The sequence below is a fragment of the Penicillium maclennaniae genome, assembly GCF_028827695.1.
Source record: "Penicillium maclennaniae strain IBT 15551 chromosome Unknown utg000002l:1.0-2354659.0:1.0-2356205.0, whole genome shotgun sequence".
In the NCBI taxonomy this organism is placed as follows: domain Eukaryota; kingdom Fungi; phylum Ascomycota; class Eurotiomycetes; order Eurotiales; family Aspergillaceae; genus Penicillium; species Penicillium maclennaniae.
In genome coordinates, this window is record NW_026623214.1 from 1068446 (window position 1) to 1083097 (window position 14652).

At 51.5% G+C, this 14652-nt stretch overlaps 6 protein-coding genes across 6 annotated transcripts; 4 read left to right on the forward strand and 2 right to left on the reverse strand.

Moving 5' to 3' along the window:
- Positions 1-347: 347 nt before the first annotated feature.
- N7477_001623 (uncharacterized protein) lies at positions 348-1675 on the reverse strand (the record flags this gene model as incomplete). The annotated part of the gene is made up of 3 exons (XM_056963286.1): positions 348-1234; positions 1288-1448; positions 1512-1675. 3 exons carry the CDS (start codon positions 1673-1675, stop codon positions 348-350), a joined length of 1212 nt encoding a protein of 403 aa, XP_056826205.1.
- Positions 1676-2625: 950 nt separating this feature from the next.
- Positions 2626-3548, forward strand: N7477_001624 (EI24 domain-containing protein; the record flags this gene model as incomplete). The annotated part of the gene is made up of 4 exons (XM_056963287.1): positions 2626-2727; positions 2795-2831; positions 2890-3376; positions 3431-3548. 4 exons carry the CDS (start codon positions 2626-2628, stop codon positions 3546-3548), a joined length of 744 nt encoding a protein of 247 aa, XP_056826206.1.
- Positions 3549-7187: 3639 nt separating this feature from the next.
- Positions 7188-9605, forward strand: N7477_001625 (putative mucin family signaling protein Msb2; the record flags this gene model as incomplete). The annotated part of the gene is made up of 1 exon (XM_056963288.1): positions 7188-9605. The coding sequence occupies one exon, from the start codon at positions 7188-7190 to the stop codon at positions 9603-9605; it is 2418 nt and encodes an 805-aa protein (XP_056826207.1).
- Positions 9606-10787: 1182 nt separating this feature from the next.
- N7477_001626 (uncharacterized protein) lies at positions 10788-11740 on the reverse strand (the record flags this gene model as incomplete). The annotated part of the gene is made up of 3 exons (XM_056963289.1): positions 10788-10903; positions 10965-11079; positions 11171-11740. The coding sequence occupies 3 exons, from the start codon at positions 11738-11740 to the stop codon at positions 10788-10790; spliced, it is 801 nt and encodes a 266-aa protein (XP_056826208.1).
- Positions 11741-12825: 1085 nt separating this feature from the next.
- N7477_001627 (ATP19 family protein) lies at positions 12826-13277 on the forward strand (the record flags this gene model as incomplete). Its single annotated transcript, XM_056963290.1, has 3 exons — positions 12826-12873; positions 12988-13115; positions 13229-13277. The coding sequence occupies 3 exons, from the start codon at positions 12826-12828 to the stop codon at positions 13275-13277; spliced, it is 225 nt and encodes a 74-aa protein (XP_056826209.1).
- A 707-nt stretch (positions 13278-13984) lies between these two features.
- Positions 13985-14647, forward strand: N7477_001628 (Phosphopantetheinyl transferase PptB; the record flags this gene model as incomplete). The annotated part of the gene is made up of 2 exons (XM_056963291.1): positions 13985-14306; positions 14490-14647. The coding sequence occupies 2 exons, from the start codon at positions 13985-13987 to the stop codon at positions 14645-14647; spliced, it is 480 nt and encodes a 159-aa protein (XP_056826210.1).
- Between the last annotated feature and the right edge of the window lie 5 nt (positions 14648-14652).

The window sequence follows — 14652 nt, forward strand, 5'->3', positions numbered from 1 at the left end:
CAGCTCCAAAGGGCTTCTTGAAGCCTTCGTTGGCCGACGTGAGAATGGACGTCGCGCCGTGATGCATCGTCATATCAGACACAATGGGCATGTAGAGGAGCCTGCGATGTTTGCGGGGGTGGTACTTGCGTGACAAGCCATTGGAGATGGAATTTCAGGACATTGATTAGACTATGGAGAGGTGAAGGCTAGCTAAATTTTCCGTGGTTGCTAAACATGCATTTAAAGAAAAATTGAATGTAGCATTTTCCACTGACTTTAATGTGTCCTGAAACCAAGTCTCCAAATACAAGGTGAAAATGTACCAGGAGTAATATCTTTCAAGTGGAAACAACCCCCGCCTCATTTTACTTAGGGAGGGATTGAGTTGCCTCCACATTATGAAGACTCTCTGAGGTACTCGAAAAGAGCGTTGGCCAGTAATTCCACACCAAAGCAGTTGCAATCGTAGTCGGAACAGCAATCACCCAATATATCCAGATTTGGTTCGAGACAGCCCAACCCTCACCACTGTCGTAATGAAAGAATGACATGCTGAAGAGTGCACAGATGAAAGTGGGAGGTAGAAATGTGAGTGTGACAAAGGCAAGAGTCTTCATAGTTGCGCTGTCTGAACGAGCAGCACGGCTGATTTCAACAGTAATACCTGCATCATGCTGAGCAACGACATTAAATGCTAGCTGAATTTCATTTTGCAGTCTTTTCTCGTTCGAGATTGAGCGTTGCCGTGCGCTGTCAATGTAGCTTTTGAAGAATGCTAGCCTTCGGGAAACTTCTTGGTGAGCTGCTGTCGCCCTGCTATTCTTCCAGGAATCAACAAAGATCTCGTGTTGTCTTCCAATTTGGTCAATATTCTGAACCGTCACTTCGAGAGCTTCGGTCACATGGATCGCATGTCGAGCGATATCGTGCAAGCGTCGATAATCGGGCTGTGGCTTTTGACCTGATTGCAATTTCACTTTTTCCAGCTCTCGGACGTGGTTTCGGATGTCCCATACTGTGGCCTCGTCTAGACGGGCAACATCTTCCAAGATACGAGTGTACACCCAGAAGGGGTCATTCATTCGGTCGGGGTCGGGGTGAAAGTTCGATTTCAACATATCTTCGGACGTGTCAAACAGTATAATTCCCGTTTGGTTAGTCGAGGGTAACCATCGTGTGAATATCTTGATCTTTGACCAGGAGTAGGTCAAATCCTTGGCCAGATGCTTGGTTTCGAAGTAGGCCCAGGTATCTAGCAAATTTAGAGCATGTTCTTTATTCGGGCACATTCCCGAGCCGACTTACTAAATCCAGTCATTGTGTCTTCATTGTGAGTTGCCTCGCAACCAAAATACCCGTTCGCATTGTCGATATAGTTGGACCACCATAGATGCGGCATACAAAAATGGTTCACCAACCAATTTTTAAATTGCACATTCGCGCTAGTATGCTTCTCGTTTACAGCTCTGGATGAAATTAGCTTCCACTATTACTATTGACATATCGAGGTTTTGAAGTTATCCACGCACATGATAAAGACCTGAGTATCTTTTGAGATCATCGGTGGTAGGCATGATGCATTACCTGTCTGGAAGTCTTCGAGAGGTGCATCGTGTTGTTGCCAATCATGGTCTGCACTGTCAGCAACATCCTGAAGAGGGTACTTTGCAAGCCGAACTCGCTGAGAGAACATACTTTCACACCATTGACGAACAGATACAGTAGAGTGCCGATTTAAACTGCTCTTTTGAGGCATGGGGGATCAAAAGTTGTTTTCAACGGGGACTCTGAGAATTGCGTCGAGACCCCCGCCCTCTTTAATATTAGTCGTGTAATGTAATACGAGCGATTCAGCAGCGCTAATGCAGCATGGCTGTGCACAACACTTAGCGCCGGCGATTCTTTGTACTGAAGTGAGGCCTGTCTCGGACTTCACGGTCGCATCAAGTCATTCTAGAATATATAATTTTAATATTTTGATATTGTAATAGAGGAACACACGTTCGAAAGAATTGGTGCACTGGTACTGCTGAGTCGAGTGTTCGTAGAATTCGCCTTTACAGAGTATTCATCTACAGAGTACTCACACTCGCTCAATCCCGGTGTGTTGTTCGGCATAGCCACCTTAGAGCACGCACCTGACAAGTCATTCATTTCGCTGGATGTATATTGTCCAATCATTTTCTTGATCAGGACTCTCCCGCCCCTGGATGAGGCTGAAGGCCACTAAGCCCCGCACAGCTCACCTCGCTCGAAGTCGCACTGCGTCCTTCTGGCGCAACGATGATCGCAGACCGCCAGTCTGACCTCCATAGAATAGAAAGTAAAGGGTATATAATTTCTGTGCTCTTGCAAGATACGCGTGACAAGACTAAAGTGTTTAAGCGCATCTAAGAATATACTCTCACCTTATCTGAAGGCGACAGACGCATAAGGCATGTGGAAGTGTCATATTGAATATCAACATTTGTCTTGTTAGATAAAGACAGTCTTTTAGACTCGAATCAAGAAGATCCGGGATCTAAACCCAATTACGTCATGACGTCAGTGTTTCCGTCCCTTGGAACTTCCCGCATCGACGACATCTCTTCCAATGTTGCTCACAACCTCATCTTCCTTCGTTCAAGGCTCATTTCTCTCGCCATGTCAGACAAACTGAAGGAAGCGGTCCTTGCCGAGGCCAACAGTGTCCGTGCGGCCTCCCAGGATGTTGTCAAATCCGGCGCGTACCTGTACCCGTTCAAGGTAAGTCGCCGCTCCATGAGAACGAGGTTTAAAGCCATAACTGACCTCAAATTGCGGTATTGATCAGGGCATCATCTTCTTCGCAACCCATAAAGATCTTTGGGGTCCATTTGTTTCCCGCGCTGGGCGAACCATCAGTCTCAGGGCTAGGCGTCACGACAGCCATGTTCTTCTTCACCTACGTACCGCAGATGGCCATCATGGCCTTTACCAGTGGGCCACTGGCTGCGATATCCGCTGCCTTCCTCGTGCTTAGCGAAAGTTCTGCGATCACAAACCTCCTCTCGCGCTCCTTCCTTCTCGAAGATGCACTCCTCGACACCTTCGACGGTACCCTCCTCGCTCGCGATCAGGAGCCTCTACTCGCACAAGGGCGCCAGATCAAGCCCCGAGCTGGAGGTAGGACTGCCGCGGCGAGGTTGGGAAAGATGTTGAGTCGACCTTTTGCGCGACTGAAGCCACAGGTGCTGCTACGTTCATTGATCTACCTGCCTTTGAACCTGATTCCCGTGGTTGGAACCATTCTTTATATTGCTGTGCAAGGGAAGCGAGCTGGGCCAATGCTTCATGCACGATACTTCCAGCTCAAGGGTTGGAATTCCGAGCAACAGGAGGCGTGGGTAACAAAGCATCGGGGCGCGTATACTGGGTGAGTGTCCTGTTCTATCCTCAAACTCATGGGCTCATGCTGACTTACTGGTAGACTTGGTATCACATCCTTCGTCCTCGAAATGATCCCATTTGCCTCTATGGCATTTTCCTTTACGAACACTGTTGGCGCGGCACTGTGGGCTGCTGATATAGAGAAGGAGACAAAGTAGTGAGCAGATACACCGAGAGGAACATAATTTTATGCAGATTTGGAAGAAAATGAAACATTATACCAGGAAGTATAACTACAGCCTGCCCTACTAGTCGGGTTCAAAACCGCCTGGAAATGAGTTCGCCGCAAGTACGCTTCCTCGGACTCGAGCATTTTCTGACCAGGGATATATTCCAAGTGATACCATTTTTCTCCTAAAAAATACCGCACCGCACGGATGTTCTGTATCTGTAAATCCCGATTCTGAAACCGATGAAGCTACGACGCACTGACTTCAGGCCAGCATCAAATGTGCTTAAATATCTTCGCAGGCCAGATCAAGTTGGGGAAACGAGCGTAAACCTTATGATGTATTGTGAGGTAAGGCAGAGGTGCTTGGACCGTTTTGCAGTCTCTCCAAGACGACACGCGAAAGAGGCCTCACTACTTTAACTCTTCAGCTTCCTTCTGTCAACCTGTCTACACCTGACGCTTTTTATTTTTTTTCCCCAAGCTATTCCCATCAGTCACCTCTGTTAGGGTCAGTCTCGGTCGCAAAACCCCAAGAACCGCTCGTATTTAATTCTTGTTTCGGCTTAATATGTTTGCATATGATGAATCAAAATTCAGAAGACCGGGCCCACCCACGAGATTTTGTTGGTCTAATTGTGCGGACATGAATTCCCTGGGACCAGCGAATATCGCATATCATGTTGGAATACTGGCAAAAGATTAGCACGTCTGGAGGGACCTGTGTGTCGATGCACATGTAACGTCGTGTCCCGGTGACGTTTCTACAGCGGCGTCTTTTCTACCTGTGGAAACCCAGCATCATGGCAATGATCGGACCCACGGGCGCAACATCCATATAGGGCTGAGACACGTAAGATCTGATAGAACCGACAAACCCTTCAACGGCCTAGAATCGACCACCGGGGCTAAACGGTCCAGCCACCCCAACTCGTGTTAGACCAGAACCAGAATCAGACAGGCCAGCCATGACGTGCAATTATGGGTCCGACCACAGGACGTGGGAACCCTGGAGAGCCTCCACATGCAACAGGTGGTTGACGTTCTTTGCCAGGGCAGATGCAGACGGTCCAGACCACGGCAATCTCCACCTGTCCACCTTTTTGCGCAGGCCAGAACATAGTCACGTGATTTGATGCAAAATGGCGGATGACACAACGGGGGAAACCCACGGGCTCAGGTGGAGCCGATATCTCACACAGATCAGGAACAGGTCTAGCGCGGTGCCTCGTCCGTGGTCCCGCTGATGATCCTGTATTATTGTTTCTTTGAAGAGTTCATTTCGCCGGTTGGGTTCTCTACATTTACTTGGTGAGGTTGCCCCTGCTAACTCGGTAGCATAATCCAGGATAGTTCTGGCGTGTTAGAGCTCAGCCTAGCTTGAATTTTGTCGGCCTAGTGGCGCCATTGTCGCACGAAACAAAGAATGGAGCTAACAGTCCTGGAATATGCTAAATCTAATCACGGGGCTTTCGCAGGGCTACCCCTTCTTCTTTCTGCTACCTTCGCTTTCTTCGTGCTGACTTCGATGGGTTCCGAAGTACCCTATTTCCTGACCAGGGTTCCCGACGACTCAATCATGGACAGGACCGAGCTTGAGCTCAACGCCAATGTTCACTATGTCACGGGCATGAGGGGAATCATGTACCAAATTGCGCAATGTAACAGGTGCGGAAGCATGTGCAGACCGCGCATTGCAGACCATGCCGCACGAAATCGCGAGATCTTGTCATAGGACCCCCACAACAATGTTAAACACAGGAATGTTATAATGACGAGGAGAGGGAAAGAGGGGAAGGCGTACCAGTTGCCCCTTCATTCTGATCAGCTGTCACTAGACTTACACGTGGTACCGGCAGAATAGAAGGTCGGTAATTTTGCACTGTAGATCCGTGCAGTGTACAAGGACCAGCTGGTCAATAGTTTGTGATCCGTGATCCATCCTCTCTACTACTGCATCCTGGTCTAAGCCCTCTTCTTTCTGAGACAGGACTCACCATGGATACAGAGCGGAATTGCTTCATCCGATTGCTCGTCATCAAGCTCTGCAGGAATACGACGTACCAGAGCAGTAAGGTGATGGCTGAGCCCGCTCCGAATAACCCAACGCTGAGACCAACACCACTCTGCGTAGGGCGAGGGGACGGCCCCAGAGAAAGTGAAGGCAAAACCGAGCGCTCAGCACAAAGCTACGCTGATAGGATCTTGTTGTTGATCGCTTGCCCGAAGAAGCCAGGCGAGCGAGACTGGCGCCGCAGATTAAGCCACTAAGACCGTGAGTAGGCTAGCGGGCCCGCGCAGGCTGGCGAAATCCCCGTGAAATATGGTGGTATTGCGCAGGCTCGGGAAGGACCATGGTCAGTGTGCCCGCCTTTGCCCACGCACTTCTCCGCCCCTCGAGCCACGACCAGGAACGCGCAAGTAGTCGCGGCTCCACCACGACGACGCCGGCGGTCTGGGCTACGGACGGCCTGAACCTTTCTGCTGTCCGCTGATTGTGATGTGCACTCGGTGTTGAGCCCCCGAGGACTGATCCTGCGGCTCTCCCCGTCTTGGGTTCAGGAGAAATGGACTGAAAATCCAGACTCTCCCATGCTCTTCCCTTATCTTGCTCGTTTGCTTCACTGGTGCGTACATTACCCACAGACCTGAACAAACTTTGATCGATAGTTCGGCACTGTCGATCGGGATCTGAGTTGGTTGTCTCGTCGTACAGAAGGCAATCACCGGGGGTTCACGGTGGGAAGACGCATCTAAGTCCATTTCGGATTCCTGCATGGCCGCTAGTACCTGCGTCGCGGGCTAGGGGAGCCGTCCGCAGCGGTACCTAAATTGGGAGATCGAGGTGGGAGAAGGGGGCTCAAACTCCGTAACATCGCTATTTAGCTCATTCTACCACGCGAATAGCTCGCCTGAGGAATGAAATCAAACTGGGATCTGTGACAACACTACCATGACAGTACCAGGGACCAGCAAAGCAAAGACAAACACAGAGGACAGGAAAGTGCGTGTCAATACGGAGAGGTGACAACAAGGGACGGCAACGAAGTAGATAATTTACCGTAATTTACAGGCGGGCGTTCCACACGTGTTCCACCGCCCCCATTTTCCATTTCCCCTTTGGCCCCCCCCTAACAGTATCCTCACACTTCATTCACCTTTATTCACTCCTTTCTCTCCTTGTATGCTGCGTCGTCGACGATTTACGGGTTGACCTGGGTCCTTGTCAATTTCACCCCCTTACCGGTCACCTTTCGTCTCGTTCTTTTTCATCGACTCGTTGCCCTGCCACTTTCTGCCTCAAGGCTGTCACTCCCTTACAGAACCACATTCGCTTTTCCATTCGGGTCGTTTCACTCTCTGTCGACCCCTTCCATTCGTTTATCGTGCTCGTTTCGCCTGTTTCACCCTCCGTTGCCTAGACGCCCGGTCTACGTGCTGTTGCGACTGCGTCCCAATAGCTCGAAGTATCCCGCATTTCTTGCACTTGGGGATTTTGATATCGCCAATTTATTAAGCGCAATCGCGATTATACACGAGGTGTCGCCAGACAAAATCCATTACGCGTGTACTGTTCCCTCAACCCCATTCGGACGCCGTTTGAATATCCAGCATAGGATCGATCAACATGCGCCCCGGATCTTTGTCACTCCTCACGGCCTTGGCCATTGGAGGCCTGCAGCTCGTCGCAGCCGAGGATGGCACTCATGTGGAACGCCCCCGTTACTATTTCCCTCGCGAGGTGAAGCGCGTTGTGCGCAATTACACCCATCCCGACCCCGAAGTCGACACCAACCCGCTCGACTCGCTCCTCAGTAGCGCTGACAACCTTCTGGGTGGGACGACCACTTCTTCGGAGCCTGCTGCAACCTCCACAGCAGCTTCGTCTTCGGACTCTGGAAAGGAAGTGGTCGTGGTGGTTTCAATTGATGCTGATGGCCACCGTCACACCCTGACCACGACCACCCGCACCGCCCAGCCGACTGACATGGTCACCACGTCGACGACGTCCGAGAAGCCCGATTCAATTGCCTCAGCTGCTACGACGACCGATGACGCTTCCACCAAAAAGGTTGACACCACCTCAGCTAGCACCGACTCCACGGCCAACACCGGTTCCTCGGCCAGCAAGACCACCACTGCCGCCTCGGCTGCATCCACTGACGGAAGCCTCCTTGGAAGTGTCGGTGATACTCTCGGCAGCGTTGTGGGCGGCGTGGGAAGTGCCTTGAGTAGCGTCGGTGTTGCGGCCACGCCCACTTCTACTTCTTCTGACGCAGTTTCAAGTGACCCAGCCTCATCCGACGCAATCTCAACTGGCGCAGCCTCAGCTGATGCGGCCATCATCAAGGGTTCTAGCTCAGCCTCGATCGCGACTGCCTCTACTACCGCGTCTCCCACGACAACCACTGATGCTGGACTTGTTGGTGATCTTGGTAGTGTTTTGAAGACCGTTGGTAGCGGTGTTGACACTCTTTTGGGCGGTGGCTCAAACACCACTTCGACCAAAGACTCCACCGCTCTGGTGTCTAAGACGGCCTCTATCACCTCTGCATCCGCTTCCGAGACTTCGACTGCTTCTTCCGGTAATGTGCTCGGCGGTCTCATCAGTGACCTCGGCCTTGGTGGCTCCTCCACCTCCGCTTTCCCCATTGCTACTGCTTCCAACGGCGTGTCGGCCATTCCCGTTAGTGTACCGGCGTCAACCACTGCTTTGGCCACTGCTACTGCAATTGCTACTGGTACTGCTTCCTCAGACCCTCTGGCCTCCCTCGCTTCCAGTGTCGGACTTGGCGGACTTGTTCCTAGCACCGAGACTAGCAGCACAGGCATTGGTTTGATCCCCACCCCCGTGGCTCCCGCTAGCAGCCCAGTCAAGTCGACTGCCCTCACTGGCACTCCCACTGCTGGTGCTGGAATCGGCTCCGGCTCCGGCTCCGGCTCTGCCACCAACAGTGTGGGCACTATGCCTACTCCTCACAACTCGGGGGGCTCTGGTTCTGGCATCGCATCTAGCACTGTCTCTGGCTCTGGAGCCATCCCTACCCCCACTGGAAGTGCCCACGAGAGCACCAAACCCGCCACATCTGCTTCCACCCCTGTTGTTGTCGTTCCCGTTACGACAACCAGCTCGACCGAGGTTACGGCAACCCAGACCGCCACGCAGCAGGTTTCAAGCAACACCAATGACTGGATGCCATCCAGTATTCTCGTTATGCCCACTAACACGCCCTCTGAGTCTACCAGCACCGGCACCAACACTCCGGAGACAGCTGTACCGACCGAGCTTCCTGGATCGATCACTCCCTCGACCAGTGTCAGCGAAGCTCCCTCAGACTCGATATTGCTCCAGCTTGGATTCGATAAACATCTTCCTTGGTCATTCGTCGCTACTACTCCGCTGTCTTCATCTCAGATCTTCGAGTACATTCCTATGGCTCTGAAGAACGCCATGCCCAATGCCGACGAGACCATGTTCGCCCTTGAGCCTTACTACTCATGGCAGTCAACTGGTTACAACGCCACCTTGGCTATTTTCTACTTCCCTCGTTCTAAGATGGAGGCGCTGAAGACAATGAAGCTTAACCCGAACTCTGCCCTTTATAATTCTGACAACGAGGCTGTCCAGACCATCATGGCCATGATCGATCCCTCAATTCCCATTGAGTTCACTGGCAACTACCCTACCGACACTGGCAGCTCAGCCACCGGCAGCCCCGGCAGCACTGACGACAACACTGATGGTGGCAACTCTGACAATGGAAGCGACGGTTCCGCCTCCAGCTCCAGCACCAAGGCCAGCTCCGTTGGCATCGGTGTGGGCGTTGTGGCCGGTGCCGCCGCCTACGGTGCCGGTATGTTCTGGGTCGCCCGTCGTTACCGCAAGAGAAAGCAGCTGCATCAGCGCACCCCCTCAACCGTCGACCAAATGAGCCAAGGCTCCAACGCTGGCTCCATCTTCGGCGCCGGTGGCCGTGCCTCCAGCCAACGCTCGCAGATGATCAGCGCCCCGGTTATGGCCGAGAACTCTCTGGGCTGGAACTAGACTCGACTTTAACTTGATAGAAAACGCTCTTCTACCTCCTCCTCAGCCTGGAATGCCATTGACAGTTGGGAACATCGCTATCCTATCTGTCCCCAACCCGGCTCATTCTCGCAGGTGGAGACTGCACAAAATCTTCCCTTCATTGTTCATTTCATCACCTTGAATGGAACTATGTCAATATCACATACATTAACATTGCCTGGCCATTTCAACCCCTCCAATTTTCCTTCTCGACCTCTCCAAGCGACACATCTTTGTCTTTTGGATCTCGTCTTTTTTCTTTTTGGAATATTCCCCCTTTTGTTTCAATTACCTTTCTTGCTTTTTTTTTCTACGGCATTGTGATCACTGAATGAGAACGACTCTTAATTCCTACCTTTGCCATCTGAAAATCTTAACCTTTATTACTGGTCACACCTTATTTTTCGACCTTTGCACGTCCCTAATGGTTTGGGTGGCCTGGATCCTTGATGAGCCGATGCTATGCCCCTTTCCCGATTTCCTTTTTCCTTGTCTGAAACTGAGCCTGGAACTTGAACTGCCTCCCATGGTTCAATCGTTCAATAACTCTCTATCTGTCTTTGTATTTTTTTTTTTTTGGTCCGTGTGTCTTTTATTGTACAGAAGTGTGCCCGGAGCCGCGGCGAGTAGTCATCATTGAGTGAATGAGAGGTGTAGATTTCCTGTTTGTTTTACTGTATTTGTAGATGTAGATGAAGATTTTTGCTATTGCATAGATGCATAGTAGGGTTCTATCTCGCGAGAGGCTCTGCTTGGTTCCATGGTTATCTTCACGGCCCGTCGGCAACCTTGGAAGGGATACATACAATGACCATGGCTACTCGGGTGAACGTCAAATCTACACCAAGTCACTCTTGCAATCTCGTTTTTTGTTATACAGAATGCAATCGATTCTTAAGGAATTGCGCATCTGAAATAACATGATCAAATGTAACATGGACATTAGCGTCCGTACTCAATAGGAACGAGTTCTGGAAATGTGAAGTAGAAGACAATGATTATAGATAAATCGAGAGAGGGAAGATAATATATAAATACAAGAAGGGACAGGGGAGATATCGATATAACCACCACGAAAAAAAAAAAAACCCCCGAGACAGGAGATGTCCCCAGACGTATCACATCAAATCAGAACCCATTTTATCTTAATCTTTCTTGTCTTTACCTGAGCCAGACAAGCTCCCCAACCAACTCGAAAATAGACGATCCATCTGCCTGCTGTCTGATCTCACGCGCCTTTTCACGCTCAATCTTGTACTCTTCCCAGGACAGCTGAGCTACCGAGGCCGTGGTAGCTTGACCGTCAGGATGGTGGTGGGCATGGCGGGGGTAGAGGACGAACGGCGTCTTCGCCGCCATAGATCCGCAGTGCCGTGCCGAATGCCCAGTCGACAGCTTCTTCAACGGGATGATCAAAAAGATAAGGCAATGACGGGACGACCGCGAGACCGAGCTAATTCTATTGTTAGCATTCTCATCACCACCCAGACCACAGATGCAAATGCAAAACGCAAAACGCAAGCGCAAGCGAGAGGAAAACATACCCCGATCGGCAACCAAGTCCGTACAAGCGTGGTCTTCGCCCCCTTCACCATCCTCCCGGAATACTTAACCACACTATGAATGGTGAGAGCTGGCAATCCCATACTGGCAATTCCTTGGAACACGGCGCGCTTGGCCATAACCATCCGATAATCTTCTGCTAGCGAGATTTCCGTCGTAGACCACGGCGCAAGCTCCTGCTCTTTTTCGCCCTCCCCGCTCACGTCCAGCGGACCTGCGATATTCCCCGTCGCCATGCCGCGAATGATCTGGTCTTGCGGAAGCTCGCTGGCATCCTTGTACGTCTCGCCGGGCGGCACGAGCGCGCGCCGGTTGCGCAGGTACGCTTTGTAACCTTCATGGCTTACGTCGCCGATCAGATAGGCCCAGGAGATTCCGTAGGCGGAGCGGACGAGCCAGGGGTGGGCGACTGGGCGGAAGGATTCGCCTATGTCGGAAGTGTAGGCGACATAGCGGTGCGCGGAGAGGAGAATTGTGCGGACGCGGTTGGCGTAGGCGGCGTAACGGTAATTGGTGTCGGTTGAGTCGACGGAGCTGGATTCGGAAGACATAGTTAGTCTGTAGTTTGGGCTTCACGATTTCTTGGTGACTCTTTATAAGTCATGATGCTGCTGGTTTCGCAGTGTACGTCATTGGATAGATAATGCGCCGGGAAGTGGAGCTCGGGCTGTGCGGGAAACGAGAGTTGATTCTAAGTCTTGCTCCGGATTTCCCAGCGCATTGGGGAGTTTGGGACATTAGGAAAGTGGGAAAGTGTCAGAGCTTGGTGCGGGGGTTTGGAGATTATATATCGCGCACGTACTAGGGAGAGTAGAGGTCGTCATAGAAGTCTTCATCTTGGTCGACTAGCTGTTGCAGCTTTGTGGGGAGCCTCTCTCGCGTCACAGGCTGGTCCACAGGTGGGGAAGGAGTGGGAGTGTCTTTCTGACGAACCCCCCCAGACCATCGTGTTCGTGATCGTGTGAGCGTGTGAGCGTGTAGTCGTTTAGAAAAAAAAAAAAGGGTACAAATTCAGTAAAGAAAGGACCGAGGGATGTCAGAATGAGAGCTCGCTGAAATGCAAAGCAAGGGAGGAAAATGCAGCAATGCAGAAAGCCCTAGGTTGAACAGGACGAGAGGTCAAAAGGTCAGAAAGGCAGAAACCATAAGATCGGGCCAAGGCCAGGCACTTATTAAGACTGAATTGAAACCCGTGCAGGGTAGCCGACATAGTGCATAGCCGGGGTATACAGTCCATGGAATACATTACTTCCCCGAGGTTCAGTTTGGGCGTCCAGGCAACCGGGTCAGGGCATCCAGCGCAACTACGGTGTCTACTGAAGCTTTTCTAAGATGAATGGACCGGGTCACTTCATGTCTCTTTCAGCCTCTATTTCAGTTCAAATTCCACAAATAGAACCTATGTATGCGCCTTCCTCGTTCCCGACGCGCGTGATGACTTTCCCGAACGGGTCACATGATTCGGACCAACTCGGAAGATCACCTGATCAGACTGACAGCTGAGTCATCCACTATATGGACTAGCCTGATCAGGAAAGGCGGTCTTTGAGCCGACTTCGTCCTCACTTCGAGCCTGAGGATTCCGCTTCCACATCGCTTTTGACCTCCAGCCCTTCTTACATCCCACTCCCTCAAGATGGTCGTCTACTACCAGATCGCCGGCAAGAAGGTCGGCTCCCACGTCGTAAGTGCCCGATCGATCCCGGAACCACCGGCCGCGCTCCCTCAGCCATCCCTTTTTACGTCCCAGCTACACATGAACCCAGGAAACTGACCGGACCTTTCCCCATTGATCTAGCTCTCCATGGCTGTCCTCGGCTCCATGTTCGCCGGCTCCTACCTCGCCTTGAGCGGTGGCTCCAAGACCAAGACTGCCGCTGGTCCCCCGATCAATGCTTCTTCCAAGGAAGAGGGTGATTTCATCCAGTACGTGACCCCAGATGAAGTACCGAATTGATTCGATCCGATCTATCGTGACAAATGAAGCGAAGGAATCATTCGAATCCGCGTCAGGGGCGTTGAAAACTAACAAACAACAGAAATTTCCTGAAGGAGGTCGACGGCGACAAGAAGTCGGAGAAGCACTAAACTCCCTTCCCGAACGGATTATATCGATGGATCGACCGGTGAACCGTGAAATAGCATGATGCATTTGAGTCGACCATTCTATTCTGTCCCTTTCACGAAAAGATCACCAGATTTGTTGGATTCCGTGGCGACGAAGCTGGCGGACTGATTTCGGAAGTCGGTGGTGAAATTTGTGGATCTGTACATAAGACGCGTGTACGCTGCATAGGAGAATCTCGTGTTTCTTCTGACTTTGGTCTGATTGTTGGGTTGTCCCGGAGGGCCTCTCGGAGCTGCGCGCATCGACTCTCGGAGTGCTGAGGGCCGTGGGCAGTTTTGTTTATTGCTCTACGTGGCCCATCACAGTATATTTGGAGATTTCGAGCTTACCTGGACTATGACCTGATATGTTGTCAGTCACAGTACAGGAAAGCTGATGAGGTCTCCGTGTAGCTCGTAGAGCTTCGCTGAAGCATCGTAGTACGAGCTCAAGTCCTGAATACCAGCTCCGTTGCGCGCATTAGTAAGGGACTGAGGATTAGACTGAAGGCTCTAGTTTATAAACGAGTCACATCTCGCGGTCCATGCAAGCTACAACGACCTTCCCCGCAGTCACTTAGCTAGAACGTGCGATACCGCGCAACGTGACCAGGCCCAAAGAAAATTGACCTCCAACCTCACTCTCAAAACCTCCCTCCTCCCCTCCTCTGTCCAAACCTCATTCCAAAATGAAACCCTTACCATTTCCCCTCCCCCTCCGCATCGGCACAGACATAGTCCACACTCCTCGAATATCCCGCCTCCTCAACCGCGCCGACTACCTAACGCGCTTCACCCGACGCATTCTCGATCCCCAAGAACAAGCCGACTTCACAACGCGCTTCAAAGAAACCCTCGCACCACACGGCACTTCCGTCAGTCCACCAGTCACAGCTGAAATGACGCGCTGGTTAGCTGGCCGGTTCGCGGCGAAAGAAGCGGCGCGCAAAGCTGCGCCCGAAGGCGCGGCCGAGATTGGATGGAAAGATGTTGTTGTTAGGGCGCAAGGGGGTGTTGGAAATAAGCAGGATAAGAGTTCTATTCCGGAGATTGTGTATTGGCCTGAGGGGAGAGATGGGAAACCGGGAAGTGTTGGGAGGTTATCTATTTCGCATGATGGGGAGTATGCTTTTGCTACGGTGATGGCGTGGACTGGGGATTTGCATTCACATTAACTGCTGAAGGGGAAGGTAGAGAGCGATGAGAAGAAGAAGAAGAAGAAGAAGAAGAAGAAGAAGAAGAAGAAGAAGAAGAAGAAGAAGAAGGGAAAGAAGACTGGGAAGGACAATGAGACGGGTAGAAAGCGCAAATGGCCGGAGACGGAAGACAAAACAAAAGATCCGGACGAGTGAAGGAC